The sequence below is a fragment of the Convolutriloba macropyga genome, chromosome 5, assembly GCF_964194025.1.
Source record: "Convolutriloba macropyga chromosome 5, txConMacr16.3, whole genome shotgun sequence".
NCBI classification, from domain to species: Eukaryota; Metazoa; Xenacoelomorpha; order Acoela; family Convolutidae; genus Convolutriloba; species Convolutriloba macropyga.
In genome coordinates this window covers 2,241,130-2,265,513 of record NC_134472.1, presented here as the reverse complement: position 1 = coordinate 2,265,513, position 24,384 = coordinate 2,241,130, and the positions used below count along the sequence as shown (strand labels likewise).

The 24,384-nt window shown below is 34.8% G+C and overlaps 2 protein-coding genes across 8 annotated transcripts in view; one reads left to right on the top strand and one right to left on the bottom strand.

Moving 5' to 3' along the window:
- LOC142339038 (methylglutaconyl-CoA hydratase, mitochondrial-like) overlaps positions 1-24,384 on the bottom strand; it is a 398,030-nt gene that overhangs the window by 316,361 nt on the left and 57,285 nt on the right. The window lies entirely within an intron of this gene.
- The window catches only part of LOC142339716 (uncharacterized), a 48,255-nt gene continuing 23,959 nt past the window's right edge, over positions 89-24,384 (top strand). For 2 of the 7 annotated variants that reach the window (XM_075389941.1, XM_075389937.1), the window contains exons 1-3: positions 89-238; positions 18,466-18,622; positions 22,980-23,073. In XM_075389941.1, the coding sequence (XP_075246056.1) occupies positions 18,494-18,622; positions 22,980-23,073 (223 nt within the window). In that variant the 5' untranslated portion in view covers positions 89-238; positions 18,466-18,493. Of the gene's footprint in view, positions 239-18,465; positions 18,664-22,979; positions 23,074-24,384 lie in introns of those variants that run through there. The other 5 variants (XM_075389942.1, XM_075389939.1, XM_075389940.1 and 2 more) reach the window with 4 other exon arrangements.

Here is a 24,384-nt window from a genome sequence, read left to right as displayed (position 1 = left end):
CATTGCCCTAAAGTAACAGAAGGTGGGCTACAATTTTGCGGAAGGATTATAATGTGAAAGACCACTGTCTTCTTCCGCTTTAGAAGATATATGTTTATATGATCTCATGCACGTGCGCATATTCATTCAATTCGGGCTATTTTTAATAAACCAAGATAAAGAAAATAGAGGAACATAAACAAAATCTCTGAATAGAGAAAAACACTGCTCTACTTACCAAAGCTACATTTAGCAGAAGGTTAGAAATTGGATGGAAAATACAAAGAGAGAGATTGCTATATTGGAAAAGATCCAAATTTTCAATCCCCGCGTCCATTACATTTTCCGGATCTTTCATATGATAGCCGCCACCCCCACCCCGCCGCCCAAGAAATTTAAGCCCTTAGTTATGGTATATTTACGGCAATTGTTGGGCTATACGTTATCTGACTGCAAAGCAGGGGGGGGGGGGAGGGTGCGGGGGCTATATTGGGAAAGACACAACCTCTCTTAGAATTTTTTTATGAGTCTTTCCCTCTACCCCCCCCCCCCAATAGTCTGAAAGTCCGTTCTTAATCAGTAGTGTAGCGGAGCTCTGATCGCGTCACTTTTAGACTTAGCAAGCATTGAATGAGTGACAATTAATGTGGCCAAGAATTGCTTCATCGGTTCTTACGAATATACTGCTGGTCCGTACATTAGATACTTACACGACGGGGTTAATCGCGGGACCACATGTATAACTTGAGAGTTCAACCCCTAGTTCTACTCTTGGTATATAGTTAAATATTAATGAAAGTTAAATGCAAATATGAATTGAAAAGTTATGTTAAACAGCATCGAATATGAACCGAGCATTAAGGGATAGAATAGTTAGAATTATTAAGATTGAGATAGCACTAGTTAACACAGGTTGAAATATTCTAAGTTAACTTGTGATTTGGATAGAATTTGAGAGATGTTAATTTATGACATAGAGAATTTAAGCTGAACTTACCTGATTTCCAAAATTGTGCTAAGTTAATATTTTCTGAATTAGAAAGTTCTTAGTTAAGAACATGTCACAAAATATTCTAAGTTAAAATCTATCTCAAGTAAGCTGAGATTTATGCAAAGGAGCAATACGGGAGTATGATTTAAATCAGAAGTTATCAGGGACCAAATTGTGCTGGTGGTTGAGCGAGCAAGCTCCTTTTATACTTGTGGACACGTGGTTCTCTAATATCCTATTGGATAGAGATAACAGTGTCGACAGAGTTACCAAGGTTAAGTTGGTGCTCACTGTGTGGCGTGACAATATCACGTCATGGTATTCTCAGTTTAAGTTAGTAATCTTAAAATAGTAGTTTATTCAAAACTACGTAGTAATTTGTTCATACGTTAAAGTGGACCTTGTCCAAATCATGTTTGTGCTTGATAACGTAAATTCTCAAAATGCGCATTATAACGTTAATTCTCAAAATAGCACTAAATTTATCGAATAGTGTTACTGAGTGTAGCACACTTCAGTACATCCCATCCCGGTCCATAGGTATTAAATCAAAACATCAAGTTTTACATAAATGAATAATTTATTTAGCTTAACTTTATAATAATTAAGCATTAAATGTTTGTGAGGTTGATTACTTGGTTAGAGTTCTAAAGTGCATCGTAGCTTCTTGTTTTCTGAGTTACTCTCTTGAAGAAGGCTTGACAATGTCCTGAGAAACTAAGCTGTACAAAATAATATGTCCAAGCTTTCTTGGGTGGCCGTTGTAGTAGACGTTTTGTAGTTTTTCTATAAAAGTTGTGCTGTTAATACATCTGAAGTTGAATAATAAGATAATATAAAATGAACAATATACTGGTTAAGTTAATGGTCTATAGTGACAAGCGAGGTAAATGAATAAAGAGATTAAAATAACTGCGCACAACACCATAAGGGCTAGTGTTGCTGAAATAACTCCCCAAACAAAGAATTCAGTTTCGTAATTCATCTTTACTTGAGTTTTGTTGAATAATAAATTAATCGAAGTAAGCTTTGAAGTTAAAATTTAATGAATTAATGTTTAGACTTGCTTGATCATTTTGAATTATCTTCATGAAGCAATTAATTTTGCTTTTTGTCATTAATTACAAATAAATAACAATATCCCTTTGTTCTAAGTCTTCAAGAAATAGAGTAACTTCGGCTTGAAAATCGGAATTATACAAGTCAGAGATTTTGTAAAATTTATCGTTAAAAATAATTTGTTTAGAGAAGTTTATCCAATCAGATTCAACATGTGCAGAAAATTGACAATAATCTCTAAACCATTCGATATCAACGCCTGTTTCAAAATATGTGTTCATTTTGAATGTTGTAGTAATTCAACTTTTGTGTCAATAGCAATGGTGAAAATGAAGACAAATTAATCCTTGAAGGGAATTGACGGGAAGTTTCAACTAGTACTTAAACTGTGAATGGCGGATGGCGATCAAGAAAAATCTGTTAGCAAAAAGTTGTAACAATGTATGTAAAGTGTTCTAGATTCGCGATCACCAAAATATTGAAGACTAACATAATAATTGAAATAAATGAGCGGTCGAAAGTTTAGATTATTGATGTTAAGAATTTCTTCGGTATGAAAAAGCTTTAGAATTTCAAATAAATCGTACTCTGGAATTTGATGAAAATAAACTACAATTCCATTGGAACTGTTATCTTGCAAGAATAAGATAATTTCTTGTAACTCAAAAGTCCAATGAGCTGACGATGGGGTATAGAATTTATTTCCAACTAAGAACGTTTTTGAAGTTTTAATAAATTGCGATTGAATAAATTCAGCGAGATCACAATATGTTTTGAAGTACTTAACGTCTACTGAAAGATTGTAAGATATTTTAAATTATGGAATTCTGTTGAACAAACCTTATTTGGAACGAAATCAATAATTTGATGATAGGAACGGACTCATTTTTCACCATAAATTGCGATAAATGTAATCGGTGAAGATAGCTTCAATGGAGATAGAAGACATTCGGATTTATTTTTAGGTATTTTACTTGATGTAAGTAATGGAACCAGAGAAGTAATCAAAAAGACTCTATTAATTAGAAGTGAAAACGAATGTGTTAACGAAAAATTTTCATCACCGCCGGAGAAAGATCAACAACCACAACAACAACCACAAATTTATCTATTCCATTCCGTGAGTGCTCAACGTGATGAGCGGAGGATGTGGAAATGATGCTTCAGATTTGCCATCTCCAGTTGGAGCTCAGTAATCCGTTGTTCGAGAAGTCGAGAGCGTTGCCTTTCTGTCAGAAAGTTTTGCTGCACCTGATATGTAAAGGTATCAAGCTGAGGAGTGAGATTTGCTGCAATATTATCAAACGGGACTTGTATTGTTTGTCTTTGTAAGTTGTGATTAGTTAGTAGACAAGAGTTCTTGTGTGACAAATAACCAATGCGATTGAATCTATTGATGTTGGGTTGCAACTGGTAGATTAAATTCGTATCGTAGTTCGGGTGTCCACTAAAACCGCGGGTCTTAGCTTGTATCTCAGCCTGATGTTGTTTTTGTAGGCGGTCTTGCAAGGAGGTAGTTGTGCGATGATGAAGATTAAGAACGTTTGGTTGTGAAGATTGGGTAGTTGTAGTGTTTGCTAAGACGTTGGGTACTGTACTGTTTGTCTTGGGTATATTTACTTCTAGCAGTGTCGCTGGGCTGAATGTCTCTCTAATGAATTGTTTACGTGGTAGTTTCTTTGCAATTGTATCTGCGGTTTTCGTTCTCCTTTTGGATGATGTAACCGTCGTTGATGAATTTGCACTAGTTATTGAGTTTGTACTGCTGAAATCTTGATAGCTGAGAGAAAAGTTGTAGATGGGGTAACGTGAGTTGTCGGTTGTACTAGTCGGTCCAGTTGTTTTACTCCAGATTGGGGTTTAGAAGTTGATTGTGTATTGTATTCAGGCCAACCACTTGAAGATTCGTTCTGAAAGACTGGTATCAATTCGTTAGGGATTGAAGAAAGTTCCTGAAATATCAAGTATTTTCTACTCTTATTCTATTCTAAGAGTATATTTTTTGAAGTTACTTTGCAAGTATTCCCTTTTTCTTATTTTTTTGTATTTTTTTTTCAAAGTAAATCAGTAGTAAATATGAAGTCAGTCTGTATTGTATGATGATCATATAGTTTGATGATATTAGAGTGATAGAGGTATTAATCCTATACTGGAGACGTAGGAACGTTATGATCGTTTCTGTTTTCGTCTCTATTATTCTCATCATTTAGGTTTGGATAAACACTTTTATTCTCAAATATTACAGCTTGTAAGCCTGTATTCTCTGTATAAGGTGGAATTTGAATAACTCGTTCTCTAGCAATAGCATTATCTGATTTTGGAATTTGTATTGTCCGTTCTCTATTTTCATCAGTGTTATCATTTTCTGAAGTAGTTTCTTGATAGATAGAAGTCAAAATTGGAACTGACTTTAAATCAAATGTGGCAGCAAAGAGTGCTTTACCAAAGTGAAAGGATGCATCTGTAATTTTGTTAATTTGCAATGCTCGAATTAAGCATAAGACTATGTCGATGAGCAACTTAATGAATAAGAAAGCGGCAAAGAAAATTCCGCATCGGTCAATTATATATTATATTTTGCCAAAGGTTTCAACAAAATGATTATTAAAGAATTCGGGTGAAATGAATGAATCCAGATAAAAAGTTCTAGAGTCATAATAATTTGTGCCTGAAATATTTGAAAATGATTCCCTGCTACCTAATAGTGACTTAGTAAAGTGTTTGAGAACTCCTTTCATATTGGAGTTGAAATTTATTGAATACCAGAAAGCCATTATTTCTTTATATGTGTAGATAGAAGCCTGAATGCTTGCAGTAATTATATTTGCAATTTGCTGAATGACTATTTGTGGTTTAAAGAGTACAGGTCTTCTGACTTTTGTGGGGTTAGTTCAACCCATGAATTGTCATCGTCAACATCTAGTTGAAATAAGCTTGAATGTTTATCGGAGCAAAATTGTTCTTCGGCTTCAGTGAGGGTTTGTCTAGAAATTGGATCAACGAAATGTATTTCATCTTCATAGAGAATTTGTATTCAGTTATAGCAATTACTAAGAATTTGTAAGGTTGAATGAAATTCAGGACAATTATATAGCCAGGCAACATTGCCGTTTGTTTTGATAAACATAGATCTGTTTCTTGTTAAGGTATATCCAGCTAAACGCGGATTTTCATGAGAAATCATTCAAGTGTTGATAATAGTTGAGCGTTCTAACTCACAGTCATTTCTTAATAGCTCTAGAGTAGAAGTTTGAAGTTGCCGAAGATTATTAAAGTGCAAAAAGTCAATTTTTGTTCCAAGATGGGCTTCGAAATCAATATTCTCATAAATTTGAAAATGCTTTGTGTCAAGTGTTTTGTTGTCACTGGAATAATATTTATTTTTAAGCGGGATAGCACTGGTATCAGATTTAAATTTGTGAATGGGTTCTCCAGTGTTCATACCAAAACCGTCACGAAGACTAATATATAGAGAATCATATGGCGTAGGATATACTATTTGTGGATGACAACATAAAGACTGTGGTTTATTATAAACTTGGAACATAAAGCTTTGTAAGTCGAAATCTGACTGAGCTGAAGTAAGTTTAGGATCCTTTACTATGTAGTATTTGTCATCAGCTTTAATCGTTTGAGCGTCAAAAGTGCAAATCATAGTGAAAAGACAATTATTGGGTTCATCCCAAGTGTATGCAAATGGATCAGTAGATGTAGAATTGCAGCCTCCGGCTGATAAAGGACAAGGTAGAGGTATATTTTGCCAGTTATTAACTCTGCCATCTCTAAGGTTTACATTCAGGCTAACATTTTGCATATATGTTTCATAAGTGTAGTGTGTAATCCAACCTCGGGAGTTACATTCATTGTTTCCAGTTCCAACATCGCCTGAGTTAAAGTTTGAGAACAAAGATTTGTCGAAATCGAATTCAACTGAACTAGAAGATGGGGAAAGCTTTATCTTTTTTCTTTCTTTTGCAAGTTTGCATTTCTGAGCATCAAGCTTAACTGAAGTAGTAATAGTATTATGTCTGGCATCTATGCCACTAGAGTAAAAAAAATCGCAAAACCAACGCAATTGCTGTTGGGTTGCTTTACACATAGTTGCTTCTAGCTTAACTTTATAATTTCTTTGGTAAAGAGTGACTCGTGCTTGATTAGTGCTAATTTTATCAGGGCGTATTTCGTAGGGTGCTACTACTAGATCATTTTTGAGCAGTTAAAGTGGTTAACATGAAGGTTAGGAGCTGTATCGTCATAGATACTCATCTTTTCAGATGGTCTTGCGTCAGTGAAAGACGCTAAGAGTAGTAATGCAAGAAATATAATAAAGTTCAAATATTTTGCACAGCAAGCAGTTATAACACAGAGAAGGGCACGAGGTATTATAGCAATTAGTTTGAGAAACTGAACAGAACGAATTTGGTTTTGTTTGTAGGTTATAAAATATTCTACTTTTGAAAGAAGCGCTTTCTTATCAGTAAGTTTTTCTTTAAAGAACTGGTCTCTATTCAGTGATAATGGCAAATGGACGTTGCGTTTTGACCAAATTTCTGAAATTGATGGCTTTTCAGGAGGCGCTAGTAATTTAAGGTATGGAATTTCTTCAGGTAGACAATTATTTCTATTTACGACACATTTTATGAATCGTGGGTGAGAATCGTTGCATTCAAAGAGTATTTCTAAATTTGCAAAAAATTGAACAATTTCAGACTCAATATCAGTTGCAACAGGTAGGCACAGAGTTAAGCAAAGTGATATGAAAAGAAACATTTTGTAACTTACGTTTATTACTTCGTCTATTGCTGGTGTCTTTTTGATTTCTCCGTCTTCCATTTAATAAACGAAGACAGTATAAGGTGCGTCTAATAAATTCAAGTTATTATCATCCGTAAAAGTAATCTGATATTTTAGCTCGTGAACGTGAGCGGGATTATATGGTACCCAAAAAAAATATAACAAATTTTGCGTTATTTTCTGATGTTACAAAGAATGCAACTATTCTCTGTTGATTAGAAACAAAACACTTATCAAGTGTTACAGTTTTATTTCCGAATTTGAATATTTTCTGTAAAAGGAATATTCTAATATACGATAGCGGGTCGAATGCAAGGGTAGTAAGAACTTGTTTTTCAAGGGAGAGTGGTAACATAGATAAAGGGTCTACAATAAGTGGAGCTTCGATGACATCAATGTCTATTTCGTCCCTGTTGTTTAATTGGAATTGAAAGCGTTCAATATGTTCTGGTTTGTTAGGGGTCCAACAAACATTTATTTCTAAGTTTACAAATTCGTCCTTAACGAAGAAAATAACAATGTTTTCTTTATGTGAAATATACGATCGATCAATTGTGGCTGACTTATTGTTATATTTTAAATTTTTATGCGGGATGTTATAAGGACTGTAAGAAGTTGAGAAAGTTGTTCTTGAAGCTATAACCCAATAATCGTTTAACGGATATTCATTGATCAGTTGGTGGTTCTAAAACCAAACAAGGGACATTTGAAATATCTAAATCAACTAAACTTGAAGAATAAATTTGTAATAATAATTTGTTAGGTTGTTTAGGGTTATATTTTTCCCAGAAGACAGCAATAGGGTCTTCGTTAGAATTAGTGACAAAAAACACTACAGTTCTTACTTCGTTAGAAATTTGACAACTGGTTAAGGTGTTTAGTTCATTATTGAATTTCAAATTTTGATTTGCCTTAATAGAAACTTTCACAAGTGTATCAGGGTTGATAGAAAGAGAAACAAGAAAACCGTTTTGGTCGAATGAGACTTTGGTCATAAATTAGAATTTATTGGCTTTTAAGGAGTTAACTGGTGATGAAGGTGTTCAAAATGAGTGGTGTTTGTTAGACTTTAGAAACTTCCTGAATTGTCAGTCTTGTACTATGTTCAATCTGAAGGGTTATGAACTCCTTCTATAGTTACTGACTGAGAATTGAATTGAGAATTAATTTTGAACTGAGATACCTGATATATGTGTTGTGGAGATGTGTTGGGACAAGTATTTGCTGTTCACAAATTGAAATGCTTGAAAACTTTGTTAAGTTTTTTAAGTTTATTAGTTGAAAGAGGCAAAATGTGAAAGATAGAAATTGAGACAGAGAAAAAGAGAGAAAGAGAGAGAGAGAGAGAGAGAGAGAGAGAGATAGAGAGATGGTTAAGTTAGAGCTGAATCTGAGAGCAAAAGAAGTAATTGATTTCAGAAGGTAACTGAGAAAAGTGATTTTGAATTTTGGTAAGGCTCTTAAATAGTGGTTGTCAGGGTTAAGTTACCAAAATCTGTGTTCTCAAACCTAATTGGCTGATCGATAGCCTTACCTAGTGTGATGTAGTATATTGATATACTGGTCATACGACAAGAACATTACGATAATGCATCAAAAATCAATGATCAGGGTTTTAGTGTTTCATACGTTCTCTATGATCGAATCTTATGTCTTCAAAAGTGTACTTCTAAAGCAAAATGAGAATTTCCACTATTACGGCTATAGTGTGAACATTCATGGTTAAGTTCAATATGAAAGTGAATATGTTACGTGTTGAGAATTTCTCTCTGCAGATTGTTAATTTGACTTACATTTTTTTCGCCTGTTCTGTGCTTTTTAGCTTTCGCCTTTTCTTAACTTTTATAGTGAATACAGAAATTCTGTTACCGCCACACCAAATTTGTATATTTAAGCACTCAATTTGCAAAATGGCAGTGCATTTGAACAGTTATTCCAGAAACAGTCAGAGAAATACTTTGAAAAGTCAAAATTCGTAAATTGATATTTGATAAATTACTTTAAGCTCGTGTTTTGTGGACTTGTCTTAAGAATTTGAAAATTTCGTTAACGCCAATTTGGAGCTAGATGAATTAACAATCATTTGGCAGTTTTTTAGGGCATTCAGACAATTTTTCCAGAAACGATCAGAAAAATAGTTTGAAAAAGCAAAGGTTTTAATACGAATTTTTGTTAAATTAGCCATAACCTTACTATGAACCTGAGAGGGCAATTGTTTAGTCAGTGCATGTGCTAGAGCCAAGTACATTTGGTGATTTTGCAAATCTATCATGCTAGCTTTCTCTGTGAATGGAGAGTAAAAGCTGAAATAATTGTGGTTCCTTATTTACTCGTAAGTGCTATAACGTTTACTTTATACATTGCTTGGGTCCTTAAGCTAGTAAGCTAAGCTCTTATCTGTTGACTATTTGGGTTGCCTAAATGTGCGTTTTCTGAGTAGATGCGATTTAGTCTTGGTTAATTAGTTTGTAAGGGACAAATTTCTACTTAAGGTATTTTAACTTTTAGATGAAGTATTTGCTCATGGGGGACTTATTTCTATTTAGCTTTGCTTTGGGTAACATGTGTTTTCAGCGTTAGTTTGCAATAAAAGGTATGTGTAGATTTTGAAAGTGTATGAGTGTTGAACATGTATAGAAGTTATGTGTGTGTAACAGCTTGCAATGGTGATTAATCGCGTACTTTGTGTAAGACTTGCGTTGAGTGGGCTATTTGCTTTTTGCCTTAAACGTTCTTACTATATAATTGGTTTTTTACTCGAATCTTTGAACTCTCTCTGATTTCATTAACCTTCTGATTCTTCATTTCTAACTTTCTTTGTTTCCATTTCTGTTTATATTTTTAATTTTCTAAATTTCCTTTTTCTTTCTACTTCATTCAATCTATTATTTATCATGAATTGGTACACGGTGAATTATCTGCGGGAGACTGAAGAAAACCGAGGTCAGTTAGACGCTGCTGAGTGGAAACTGAATGTTAATGGCTTCAATCGGGAGCCAGTTACTGGTGCCTTAGAGAGAAAAAGGAGGCAGCAATATCTAGGTTTTATATGCCTAGATACTTCTGGGTTAGGTGCGGAAGAGTTTTCACTCTTTTTAGTCTTGTGCTAACTGATGATGAGGTGCAAGGAATTCTGGGGGCTCGGGGAAGCTATTCTCCGTGGGAGCTAAAAAGAACCCAGTGTGTTTCTGATGAAACAAGTGACATCATCGAATTCTTCGTGGGGAAGGATGTAAGTAAATTTTGTTTCATCGTTTTGACTTTTATCTAACTGCTTGTACAGGCCTCCATCGGGCCGATTTGGGAACATATATGTGTTAATTAAGGTGTTGTTTATAGTGCAAAAGGAGCAAGAAGTTTTAAGAAAAAGAAGGGAGATGGTAGAGAGAAATATAAATTGTATAACCCAATAAAAAGAAAGCTTATTTGCTATTTTAGTTCTATCAAAGACTGTATAAGAGGCCTCGTGGTGACCTGGATTAATATTGGGAGGAAAAAAATGAGTTGGAAAATCAACTCTTTGCACTGGGTGTGGCGTGGTGGTCCCCAAAGACTGGACCAAAATTGCAAGAAAGCTATTTGAGTTAGCTCAGTTGAACTTCAAGGAGTGCGTATGCTTTAAGAGGGAGACCCTCATGACGAAGGCGGTAAAGAGTCTAATATCTGCACATATGCCAGAATAAGAGTAGTGTGTCTTAGACTTTTGAGAGTTATAACTTTTTTGTATTCTTTTTTTGTAAATTATTTTCTTTGTAGCTTTATGCGTTTACGGTACGCTTTTCTTACAAAAGTATTCAAAGAAAGGATATTTTATGTCTTTTGTTCTTTTTGAGTTTGTGTATCAAGTCAGAAGGAATAGGTTCACCAAAGAATGTAGGTGCTTTTCTATTACGCTGAGGTCTACTCAATTCTTCATTTGCGTCTGGTAAATTAGAAATATTAGGAGATGCTGTAGGTGTAGAATTATAAGATGATGATGTGGGGCTATTATGCAATGCTTGGAGAATAATTTGCGTGTAGCTTTAAATTTACCAGTATTATCAGGTGAGGTAGAAAAACTTTCTTGCTGTGGGCTATTAGGTGAATACATATTTTGTATAGGGCAGGGGGTTGAAATGCGTGGGGGTAGAAAATTAGAAGAGCTTGTGCCTTGAATGTGTGTAGTGTTATCAACTCATGTTTGTTGCGATTCTAAGCCTGAGTCTTTTGTTGGGGTAGCCTCAACGTTAAATGTTGGCTGTAGTGTATTAATAGGATTAACAGTATATTGTGTTTCTAATATGGGCCACTGCAAAATAGCAATATGTTGTGCGCCTCTATGGGCATTAGATCTGGCTATATTATGCTTATTATATTGAGTATAATAATCATCCGTGTCGTCTGGGACTACATAGTTCTCAACTAACTCTTGTATTTTTTCTTCTTTTGGGTAATAAGGTACTATATGATATCTATGCACGGTTTTCTTCTCATTTGTTTATTAGTTAGAATTCGTTGTTCAATGTAAGGGCCTGAGCGTAGCTCTTGTAGCTTTTTTAGACTTTAGTACTCCTTTAGAGCGATTTTCTAATAGTACTTTTCTACCTTCAGGTATAGGCTTTCCGAGTTCAGTTCAAATCTTTTTCTATACTTGTGTGCTTTATTCGTAGTTTGTCTACATTTAGTGTAGGTATTCGAGTATATAGTTTTAAATGTATTCTCTCGGTTTAACATTTCGTTAGATAATCTGCTCTGTAACAATTTCTCTATCTTTTTGTTATTACAAGTTTCTTCACTGTGCGAGTGTGGTGGTAGATTACTACAATAGTCTGATGTGCATTTCTTTTGATTATCTCGTAGTAGTCCTAGCTTTAGTGATAAGGGTATTTGCGATTTCGTTCCAAATAGAATTTCGTAAGAAGTATATCCTGTACTGTAGTTTACTGCAGTATTGTGTGAAAATGCAAGTTTACTAGTGTACTCGGACCAAGTAGATCTACTTTTAATAATAAAATGTCTTAGGTAATTAGTCAAATGTTTATTTTGTACTTCTACCTTGCCGTTAGTCCACGGTGAATATGCAATTCGGGGGCATAGCGTAATTCCCATTTCATTTGTATAGTGAACGAAATCTTTACTAATGAAGGCTTTGCCGTTATCATGTACTATTTGTTGCGGTATACCAAATGTAGTTATAAATTTCTTTAGTTGATTTACTGTTTCGAGAATTTCGGCATTCTAGCTAGGATATACTTGTATAAATCTAGAGAAAGCGTCTAATATTACAAGACAAAATCGATATCCTTTACTAAGTGGTCGTAGTGGACCTTTAAGGTCAATATGGAGTGTATGTAAGGGTATAATTTCTAATTGTCCCCATGGTTCTAAGGGTGCTTCGTTCAAGTCTTTGCCTGCTGACTTATTAGTTTGGCAACTTAAACAATCTAACATTATTATTTCAATCCATTTAAACATGCCGGGCCAAAAGAAATATCGCTTATCTCTATTATATGTTGTGCTTTCTGCTCTGTGACCACTAAGTTCATGCGTATGTGTGACTTCAAATATCTTTATAAATAGTAAAAGTGGTGCACATATCCTAACGTCAAAAGAGCCGTCTTCACAAGGTTCAGAATAACAGAGTAAATCATATTGACTCTCTAGAAACAACAATTTCTATAAGTTTTAATGCTTTAGATTGTTTAATAATGGAGTCCTTTTCTGGAGCTTTGCCTAATTTTTACCAGTCTCTAACTTTATCTATCACGGAGTCGTTTACTCGTTCTTCAAGAATATTGTCAGTGTCAAGATTAGCGTTTTTTGCAAAACCTGTAACTTTAGCTATTAAATCTAATGTATCTGTGTGGACATCCTTTTCTGAGATGTTTTGAAAAGCTTCTGGTTCAATAAGTTTCTTAAATTTTGTACGTCTAATATAGTCGGCTTTAGCAGATTCTAATTATTCAATAAGTGAGTTTTCAATATTACCATCTACTAAGTCCAACCAATCTTGATCATCGTAACCTTCTCGATCATCATTTATTTCAGCTATTTCTTCTATCTCGGAATAGTAGTGATTGTCATACTCACTAGTTAGTTCTGAAGTTAATTTCTTTATTTGATTTTTATTTGTGTGCCGTAGCGAAAACAATCAGAAAAACTGTGTATAGCATTACAATGCTCATCTATTTAGTCTGGTGCATCATCTACACTAAAGTCACCTTCATCGTTTATATTGATTAGTTTCTTTCTTTCGCCTTTGACTTGAGCAATGTATGGATAACAGTCGTTAGATGTTGCGTCCTTATCGTCTTGATGCAATACAGAATAGTTAACTTCTTTTCCGTTAATATGAAACTTTTCATCTTTAGGTATTACTTTGTGTTCTAGTTGATAAAGTTTAGCATCTGCTAAGGAAACGTTTTGGCTAAGAATGTCAGGGAACGCTAAGTTTTTGCCTTTAGTGTATATAATTTGTAAGTTTTGGAACTTAGTTATTACGACTTGATACTTGAAGAAACGATGTGACATTTGTCCTCGTCGTGACCAAAGAAGTAGAATTGGTCTGTGATCACAATATAGATAAATTGGAAAAGGGGATCCAATAACAAAATTCATATGTTTGTAATGCAGACATTATTCCGCATAGTTCTCTCTGTTGAGGGGACATTTTCTGTTCAGCCTGACCAAATACTCTCAAGTTTGCTGAAATCATACGTTTTCTATCAGGAAAATCTTGTATAAGAACACAACCTGTTCCTTAGTGAGATGAATCAGCATGTATATGAAAGGGATAGTCATTAGAAGGAAATCCGTTAGAAATATCATGACAGAATCTTTGTTTAAAGTCTGTGAATACCTTTTCGAGTTCTGGTAACCACTTGAATAATGTTGTATCTTTAGATAAGTCATATAGAGGTTTTTCATCTATGTGAAAGTTTGAAATATAGGTGTGATAGAAACCCATCACTCCTAAAATTCTTAAAACTTCTGTTTTTGATTCTGGCGTTTTTAGGTTTCTAATATCATCTATGCGCGAAGCAATAGGCGATAGTCCGTCTTTAGATATAACATGTCCTAGAAATTTTACTTTTTGTAAGAAAAACATTCTTTTATCCGGGGCTGCTTTCAGGTTTGCCTTTCGAAGCAAAGAGTTATATTCTTTTAGTATTGTGAACATTTCTTGTTTATCTTTAGCCTGTAAGAGAGTGTCGTCAATGTATGTTATGGCTTACTTACGCTTTATATGAGGTCCAAATTCATAACGCATTAGTTTGCTAAAGAAACTGGGTAATGGCTTAAGACCATAAAATCCTACTTGATAGGTGTACTGTCTGCCTCCTACAATAAAACTTGTAACCTTCTGTGTATCTTCAGTGAGTGGTACTTGATTATAAGCTGATGATGAATCACTACTTGTAAATATAGTTCCGGTTGTTCTTGCCATTAGAACGTTTAGTGGTTCGAGTGGCCAACTAGAATTACTTGTATCAGTTATAGAGTTTAGGTATCTAGCATCAATGACAAGTTTTACATAATCATTCTTAGGTAAAATGATAACGGGATTGAGAAACCAGCTATTCATATTATCGTTCTCATTGAGCTCTCTGATTATTCCTATTTGATTTAATTCATCCATTAGTTTTTCTAATTTATCTCTGAGATGAATGGGTATTTTGCTAGGTCGTTGCTTTTGAAAGGTAGCGTCTTTCTTTAGGGGTAAATGAAACTTATGTTTAGTTCTGCCAATATCATACTTATGATGTGAATAGACATCATTATCCTGAATTATTATTTCTATCAACTCAAACAATTCATCATCCGTCAGATCACTTTGTGTGAAATCAAAATTATCTAAGAACTTTTCTAGATATTCTATGTCTTGGACTGTATGTCTATTTATAGTCCTAGTGCGTGATCTCTCATATTAAGTAGCGTTATTTTGATTGTATCAGTTGTTGGCTTCTCATAATGATTAGCCTTAGTGATGAGATTATATACTAAGTTATTATCTGCTCTGAAAGTTATTATGTCACCTATATCACAGTTTCTACTTTTACACTATTCCTTTAAAAAGGGTATTCTCTTGGAGATTGTGTTAGCAAAACTTTTTCTCATTTCTGCATCTGAGGATATCGTGTGCGCTATAGGCATATTAGAGTCAAATATAGATTGGGTACAAAAATCTACATATCTAATGCAAGAATTAGTTTGAATTTTCTGTCTTTATTGTAAATTGTTTACTACTGTGTTCAGTATGAAGCAACTGTTATAGTCCTCACTTTCGTTTAGTAATGTACTCGTAAATTTGGCGCAGTTTTTGAAATTGTACCTTTGTATGGGTTTGTCGGTTATATCACACATAGCATAACCTATTATTCCTCTAATTATCTGTATTGGGTGATTCTTTTGATTCTCCATTGATATGGGTAGAAATTCTTCAGGTTGTAGATAAAGTGTGTTCACAAAGACTAGGTGAGTTTTTGCAACATTAATATGAGGCATGAAATATGTTCCTGGTGGAAATAAGGCTTGACTGGGGTGCTTTTGCTTGTACAATTGTGTACTTTTCTGTTGCAGAAAGATCGGTTGAGCTATGTTTGAAGCAGTCATTTTAGTTATGTATGGATAATCTTTTTCATTGTTAAGTTAGCCGTAGCAAATTAAATTCTTTTCAGTTTTTAATTCTACTGCGGGGATATCGAAGTGAAGTGCTTTTAGAAATAAATGACAAAAATCAATACCTATTATGTTCTGTCTCTGTTCTTTAGTAACGAAAACTTTATGGGAGACTGCATATTTACCGTCGGTTTCAACACTAGACTGGATAGTTGTGTAGCCAAGCATTCCTATTGAACAACCATTGTATGTTTTTGAATCACAATTTGTACTTTGTAGATGCACATTTTGTCGTAGGTTTACTAGAGCAAGGTATATAGGATGATTGATGATAGTGCAAGTTGATCCTGGGTCAATCATGAACTCTACTTCTAAACCACTATTATTTTTAATGTCTCCGGTGGCAAAGTGATATAAGTTGAGGTATATTCTTGGCTTAGTACTACTTTCCTTAGTAGCGTTCGGTGACTTCAATAGTTTAAAGGAAAGAAGTCTGTTATAGCATTTACGTAGTCATCGCCACCTTCAACGAAACTTATTTGATTTGGTTGTTGCTGAATATTGTTAGGTTTTGATTGTTTTTGTTGTAGATTGTTATTTCTACTTGGTGTATAGAAGCTAGCACCTTGTTTTGGCTGTTGCTCATGTTGTGGTGATGGTGATTGTTGTTCAAAATTTGGTTCATTATTTCCATATGTGTTTTGCTGAGGGAATGTCTGTTCGTACGGTTGTGTAAATATATTACCATAGTTACTAAAAGACGTATTTTGTTGTTGAAAACTAGGCTCGTTGAACCTAGGATTACAGTTTGAGTAGCCACCTCTTGATTGATAGCCTTGGTTTCTAGGACCATTGAATCTTGTATTGCCTCGGGTTTTCTTTCTATAATCATTAAAGAATGTTATATTTGGCCTTTTTGGTTCAACTAGTTTTTTCTCAATTTGTAAACACTATCATCTATCTGTTTCTTTGTGCATCTAGAGATGGAATGACCATTGCGTCTGCAATAATCACAGAAAATAGTACTGTTAGGTCTGCCTTTTATGTTTGGGTCTCTAGGCCTAACAGTATCTATAGCATTTATTTCGTTGCTTTTGAAAAGACTGGTTAAAGCATTAATTTTGCTCTCTAGTGTTTTAAGTTTATCTAGTCCTGTAGCTCCATTAGACTCTGTTGTTACAGAAAACGTTAAGTCTTTTACGACTAAGTGATCAACAAACTGTGTCCAAGTTATTGAAGGATTCTCAATAAGTTTCTCAAGTGCTTTGCGTTTAAACCTTGTGGCCCTAGTCCTCTTATAGCAAAATCTATGTATTTCTGACTTCGTTGTTTTTGTTGAATTTCCTTCTCCCTTCTTATATTGTCATCAGCTTCAATACCTGTTGGTATCTTTTCTGGCCAACCTTTATCAACTCCACTCTTTATTCTATGTAGATAGTTCTTTATTAATTCTCCTTCCTGCCTGAATGTGTTCTCAACCTCAAATCTAAATCTAAACTGGTCTCTACCGTCTGTGAATCTTTTTATAAATTCATCTTTTGAAGTATTCCAATTTGTAGCATCTGTGACTTCTCTTTCAAACCATTCTAATGCTGTATCAGTTAAAAGTGAGCCGAACAATGATTGTTGCCTTTTATCATAGCTAGTTTGTGCAGCGGGTGCTGTAGGCCTAGTTCCTAATGAAAAGAGTATTTTGTTTTCTACAGAGTTCCAAAAAGAAGTAGCATCCTGATCAGAATCATTACCTGAGAAAGATATAAGTGAAAGGTTTGGATGTGTTATGGGAGTTTCAGGTGGGGGAGTAACGGCAGGTGGAGGAGTACTAGCACCAGGACTGGTCATTGTTTAAAGGATTATTGTATTAAAACTATTAAGAACAGAGGAATAGTTTAATCAAATTCAATTGAGAATTTAGGTGAAAAGCCCTTTGAATAGTTAAATTACACAAGTTAATTTAATGGCCTCTCTATAATAAGTGAACAAGTTAAATTTAGGCAGGCTTCTTTGATAGTTTAAATGACAAGTTAATTTGGAAGCGCCTCTCTGGGACCACCATTTATACTGCTGTTCCGTACATAAGACACTTACACGACGGGGTTACTCGCGGGACCACATGTATAACTTGAGAGTTCAACCCCTAGTTCTACTCTTGATATATAGTTAAATATTAAAGAAAGTTAAATGCAAATATGAATTGAAAAGTTATGTTAAACAGCATCAAATTTGAACCGAGCTTTAAGGGATAGAATAGTTAGAGTTATTAAGATTCAGATTGCACTAGTTAACACAGGTTGAAATATTCTAAGTTAACTTGTAACGTAGATAGAATTTAAGAGATGTTATTTTATAACTTAGAGAATTTAAACTGAACTTACCTGATTTCCAAAATTGTGCTAAGTTAATATTTTCTGACTTAGAAAGTTCTTAGTTAAGAACTTGTCACAAAATATTCTAAGTTAAAAATCTATCTCAAGTAAGCTGAGATTTATGCAAAGGAGCAATACGGGAGTATGATTTAAATCAGAAGTTGTCAGGGACCAAATTGTGCTGGTGGTTGAGCGTGCAAGCTCCTTTTATACTTGTGGACACGTGGTTCTCTAATATCCTATTGGATAGAGATAACAGTGTCGACAGAGCTACCAAGGTTAAGTTGGTGTTCACTGTGTGGCGTGACAATATCACGTCATGGTATTCTCAGTTTAAGTTAGTGATCTTAAAATAGTAGTTTATTCAAAACTACTTAGTAATTTGTTCACACGTTAAAGTGGACCTTGTCCAAATCAAGTTTGTGCTTCACGCACTATAACGTAAATTCTCAAAATAGCACTAAGATTATCGAACAGTGTTACTGAGTGTAGCACACATCAGTACACGAATTATAGTGAATTCTTTCAATTTCAACAAACAGAAGCAACCACGATTAGGCTACATAGTCGAAATATCCCAAATTAAAAAATATATTTAAGTTGGCCATAATCTTCCCAAATATTGACGAAATGTGGCTATAATAGGAAAGACCCAAAATCTGGATTGCACGGATTTAGGAACCAAATGTGAGCATATATGTGAAGTATGCCACCTAAAAAGGGCGCAGCCAAAGGCAAAGGCGGTGGAGGAGGAGGAAAGAAAAAGAAAGGAGAAGAGGAAGAGGGCGATGAGAAGGGGGGCAACAAGAAGAACCCTCCCCCACCAAAGATAAACATGAGTGATGACCGACAGGGATTATCCCAGGAAAACTTGTGGTGCGTTCCTTACTCGACCTTCTGAAGACAATGACTTCGGAATGTTTAGGATCTATTCTGCCCCTTCCCCCCAGCTTAAATTGGCAAATAACTTAACGTGCTTATTTTAGATACCAACTTGCTATATTGCAACACATAATGGGTCTTTCCCATTTAGCTCCCAACCCCAACACCCACACGAAATTATAGCCTCCATTATGGTATGTTTACCGTGATGGGGTTATAGGTTACCTGACCATTAAGATGGGAGGGGGGGGGGCTAAAATGGGAAAGACCTGAAATTATAGCCCCCCTATGATTGGAGTACATCATCTTTAAGCTGGTGGGTGTAATGGGAAGTCCCCATATAATTTAATTCGTTGGTGTCATAAAAACACTGGAGGAGGAGGGAACAGAGTAGATCCCAAAGTTTGTACAAAATAAAGAAAAAGTAAAACAATGAGAAAAAGGACTCGCACAATTGAAAAATGTCCGGGTCTTTTCAATTATAGCCCCCCCCCCCCCCCCCCACAGTTTATTGGACTTATAACCTATAGCCTCCCCCCATCATGGTAACTACAACATAATGGGGGCTATAATGTGAAAGACCCAAATGTTCTACATAACAGAACAACTTTTGTAACTGAGGTCCCAAATAGATCTAAAAGATTTTGCAAAGTGTCAAATCAGAATGTTGGATAAATCTATTCTGGTTGTTTTCCCATGATACCACCCCCTCCCCCTTAGCTTAGTGGACATATAATATAAACCCCTCCCCAATTACCGCAAACATACCTTAATGGGGGCCTATAGGAAATCAGAAGGATATGGACGATTCGGTTGTAATTTTGAAAGGTTTTTCTTGGATTCCTAATAGTCAGCAAAAAACTATTGCTAACTTTAATTTTGACAAAAAACACTCTGAAGCAAAAAAAAACAAATTTGGGGTCTTTCCCATTATAGCCCCCCCCCCCCAGCTTAGTGGTCATATAACCTATAGCCCCCCCCCCAATCATGGTAAATATACCATAATGGGGGGGGGCTATATTTTCATAGACCCCAAATTTGGATGCTTCTATAAATGCGCGCACAAAATGCAAGGCCGAGAAACGTAAACCTAAAAACTTTTTAGGCACGAGCTTCAGCGCGTTTCCCTTTTGGAGATATATCGTAACTTTGCATTCCCAAGTTACAGTAAATATTGAACACTATATATCTTTTTTCGACTTCAATTTACTCGTTGTTTTATTGCTTCAACAAATTTACAAATTCAATTATTTTCAGCGCGCAAATTTTTTGAAATCTTTTTTGGAATTGCTTTCTTCTTACGTGAACAATTGTCATTAACCAGAGTTAACAATCTAAAGCAATATTTTATGCTTTATTTTGTTTTTGAGCCTACTTATAGGCCAGACCGGAAAACGTAAAATGTAAATATCATTTTGAGGAGTGAAATCGTTTTAAATATAAATAGTCGAATTGAAAATGAAAATAATTCAAAAATTTCCTGAGAAAATTGAATTTTTATCTAAAGGTGCCGAATCCTGCTTAATTGTAAACGAAAAAAAAGTCTCGAGGAGTTTTTTAAATTTCCTCGATTAAAAATTAAGTCTATTTCAAAACTAATTTCAAAAAGTACGCAGTTAAATAAATCTTGAACATTTCTTTAAAAAATGATTATTAGCTCAGTAATTAAAGACGTGCGGTGGAATTTGCTAAATAAAATGGGTGTTTCCCCTTATAGCCCCCCACAAAAATATAGCCCCCATTATGGTATATTTACCATGTTTGGGGGGCTATAGGTTATCTAACCACTAAGCGGGCGGGGTTATAATGGGAAAGACCCAATTAAATAAAATGCATTCGCATTTACCTGTAATAATATTTTCAATTTGTTAAAAGTAGGTATCTTTGCTACTGATTTTCTGTCAAAAAAATTGAAAAATAGACAGATGCAACACTGCTTGATGAATCCAAAACAAGCTGCTGAAGTTGGGACACAAGAAGTTGGCTTCTTCGTTCTTCGTTGGTGTTCTAACCATTTTTGTAAAAAATATTTGGAGAACGATTATCATTAATATTTTATTTCTTCAGAAAAAAGAAAAATATATATGTTACTTGTCCCTAGGAAATTAGTCTTATTCAATTTTGATGAAATAGATGAAAAATTGTTGAATTGCTACTTAGCAACCATTTACGGAGCTTTTGAAAAAATCTAAAATCTAAAATAAACGGATCTCTTCCGTTTCGGCCCCCAGTGATTTTTATGGCCCCCAGTTACAAATGGTATGTTGTTATACAGCACATTACTATGTAAGAAAATAGCACGTGCGCTTGGGGGTAATAAAAGATTTATGCTCACTAAGCTTGGGGGGGGGGGGGCGATACAGAGCAGATCCAAATAAACGTGCAACTTTTTTACTGCAACTGCAACTTTTTTGCGTTGCTATTTGTCATTGAACAATTGTTGATATCAAGATGCGTCATTTTGTTAGCAAATCGGAATCGAGTATTTAAATACGTACTGATATGGTTCCAATATACGCAGAAAGCCAAGAAAATATCGTTGAACCTTATTTTAAGTAAATGTAACCAAGGAACGCACGGATTAAATTGGTTTCCAGTTTAAAGCTTTAAGTTCTTTAGACAATTGTTGGTCAATTTTGAACCAATTTTCGAGGTGAAAAATATCATACAAAAACCAGTAAAAGTGCATCGGAAAAATACATTGCCGTCTAAACTGCTTGTTGCTGTTTACGGACCAATGTTAACACGTTGCTTTATTTAGATTTGTTAACACGTCTATTATGATTGTTTGCTAGGTGAAACGAAACAGGAATGAATTGGAGGTTCCGTAGGAGTGTTTTACAGCTTTATAACAGTTGCCTCATAAAAATCCATACCTAGGAATACAAATTTACACTTTTTAGTTTGAAAAATGAATGATAACAGAAACAGTTTATGAAAAAGTATTGGAGAATGACAGGCTTAATACCTAACCTCCGAAAGAACATTAACAAATATGAAAACAGTGAACTTCTATTATTCTATAACAACTTGAACAGCATCAGAGTCTTTTCTTGAGTTTGAAGTTAACTGCAGCTCATCAAAATTTTTTGAATTTTTACCCACAACGAGGTCAAAAATAGGGTCTTTCAAGCTATATAGCTAAACGATATGATAAAAAAGATATCTATCATTTGAAAAATAAACTTGATCTTTATGCTTGTAGTTACTATACCACTGCAGATTGCTGGAAAACTCAAAACTGGAACACGAAGCGTTTGAGTTTAATTTTTGTTTTTCCTTATTAGCTTATGATTTAACGAGGAAACCTTCAGCCTGTTTTTGTAACGAGGAAACCCTCACGTCAGCCTGTTTTTGTAACTTTGATTCTTAACTTTCTCTAAAGAAAAAGATTAATTTGAAATATCCAAGGCCTCTATTTAATCAAAACGCTTGCTACTGGTGTCAGCTGGCTTACATTTTTAACAAAGTTAAACAAAATTAGCTTTGGTTTAATAAACATGTGAAAAGTGTCAGTTTTTTTACTTCATCTCCCAGACAACTTTTGTAGGCGTTAGTTTTTTTTCCTGCAAAACGGGTTCTTAAGTTATTTTCTCTATCCTTCAAATAAAGAAAAATCGCTGGGTTGCGAGATATCATTAAGGAAGGCTTGTAAACAATTCGGCGGTTGTAAACAATACAACTACTTGGTGCAGACCCAGGGACTTTAAAGCTATTATTTTGTGTTTTATATTATACTCGAGCTGAGCGTTCACTATCTGAAGAAACAATTAGGGGTAAGTGTTTATTCAATATAGTAAAATTAATCTGAATATTGGATTCAAATTGGCAGTTATATGAAGAAACAAGCACCCCCTCCAATTCCAGTCACTATAAAAGCGTTTATTTCTGTTTTAACACAAACGCTATTTTCAAGTTCAAAATTTTAAAAATCGTCCAGAAAATTTCAAATTTTTGATTTTATAATCAGCATAATTGAAGACAAAATCTGAATGCTCATTGTAATTTGGACATTGGATTTGAATTGAACATAATGCACAATCGAGATCTCTTCGGCCACCATGAATCAGTGCTGTATCGTTCTATAAATTTTGAGGATTCAGTACTGATTTGCTCTGGCACTAGGGCCCGGGTTGTGACAACACGACAAAAAATTTAGTCCTTTGAAACTGATTAAAATGAGGGACCTTTTCCGTTTCCACCCCCCCCCCCCCCTCCAGTACGTTATTCAACCCCTCCTCAAACGGAAAAGATCCAGAAATTGTTATAATTATTAAAAGTATTTAAATGTCACTCGTGTCGAGTCTCACGTGATCAAAGACCACGAGAAGGACGGGAAAGGGAAGAAGGGGAAGAAAGGTGGAGGGAAAGCCGATGGAGGGGACGACGTCAAGGGCAAAAAAGGTGAGACTGATTAAATATTAGTTAGACAATACAGTTGTTTGATCATCTTAAGCTTGCGAGATTTTAGATGTTTTGTTTTTTTTCCGTTTCTGCCCCTCCCACCCAGCTTGGGTGCATATTATTTGCGCCCTCAGCCCTCTCCGGACGCACGTCCAATTTGTTTAGAGAATGTTTTACTACGTAATTGCACGTGCGCTCCCTAACTGCCAGTCTCTTTATAATCTGAAATCATATCTTGATCTATCTTTTGATCTATCTTTTGGTTAAGTGCTGAAAAGATGCTTCATAAAGCAGTACGTTGTTACTGATAAACATCTTTATTCCATTTCTGGCATTCTTTGAATTCTTCTATAACTAAGTTGAAAACAGTGAAAATTGCCAGGTCCTTAGTTGATAGCTGAGGTTTGTTGTGTAATCTTGCTAAACATCGTTCACAGCACTAACTGCAATCCTTCAAAAATTTGCAAATAGGACTGGATCGTCTCTATAGAAACAAAAAAAATAAAATTGCGCCCATGAATTAGAAAACGCTCTCAACAACCCATTTTCGAGACTTATTCCCCGTTTGCATAAAACTCGATTGATATTTCTCTTTTTCAACAAATTTTATATGAGAAACATTTGTTCAATCAGTTTTGGTTTTGTATACCTTTCTAATGAATTGGACATATAACTGATCTTGTAGATAAACCATTTGATCCAAATTTGCGATAAAAAACTTTGATGAACAAACAACAGATTAAAAACCATTCATTTTTTTTAAAAAAGAGACTGAATGAAACTAGACAATGAAGAAAACAAACTGAAACTAGTAAGAATTCATTTTTTCTCATAACATTCAACAGATTGCGCATTAAATAATACTTTAGTCGAGCAGACCCAACTAGTTTTGACTACTAAATATCAGGCTGATCAGAAAGCGTCTTAAAAAAGTTCAATTTATTTATTTATTAATAGCAACCGTCAGCCGCTCAAGCGGCTATTATTTAGGCTCTCCTTTTTACAATTCAAAGAATTTGAACTGTATTGGGGCGCTGTCTTTTTTTAATATCTGTTCACACATTTTCTTGATTTTGAAGTCAAATGGAGTAGTGATTTTGGTCACGGCAGGACAGGTAGTGGAGCAAAAAACGAGAGGTTCTGCGGCGTGAATTTTTTTGCTCTATTTTTAAATTGGAGCGCAAAAACGGTGTTTGAACGAAAATTCGCTTTCCCGCTAGTGATGTTTTGTACACATGCGGCATTTTCATTTTGATTTTAACTGTAATTTGATTTTTTGGATAAACTTTTTTCTAAATGGTTTTCCCAATC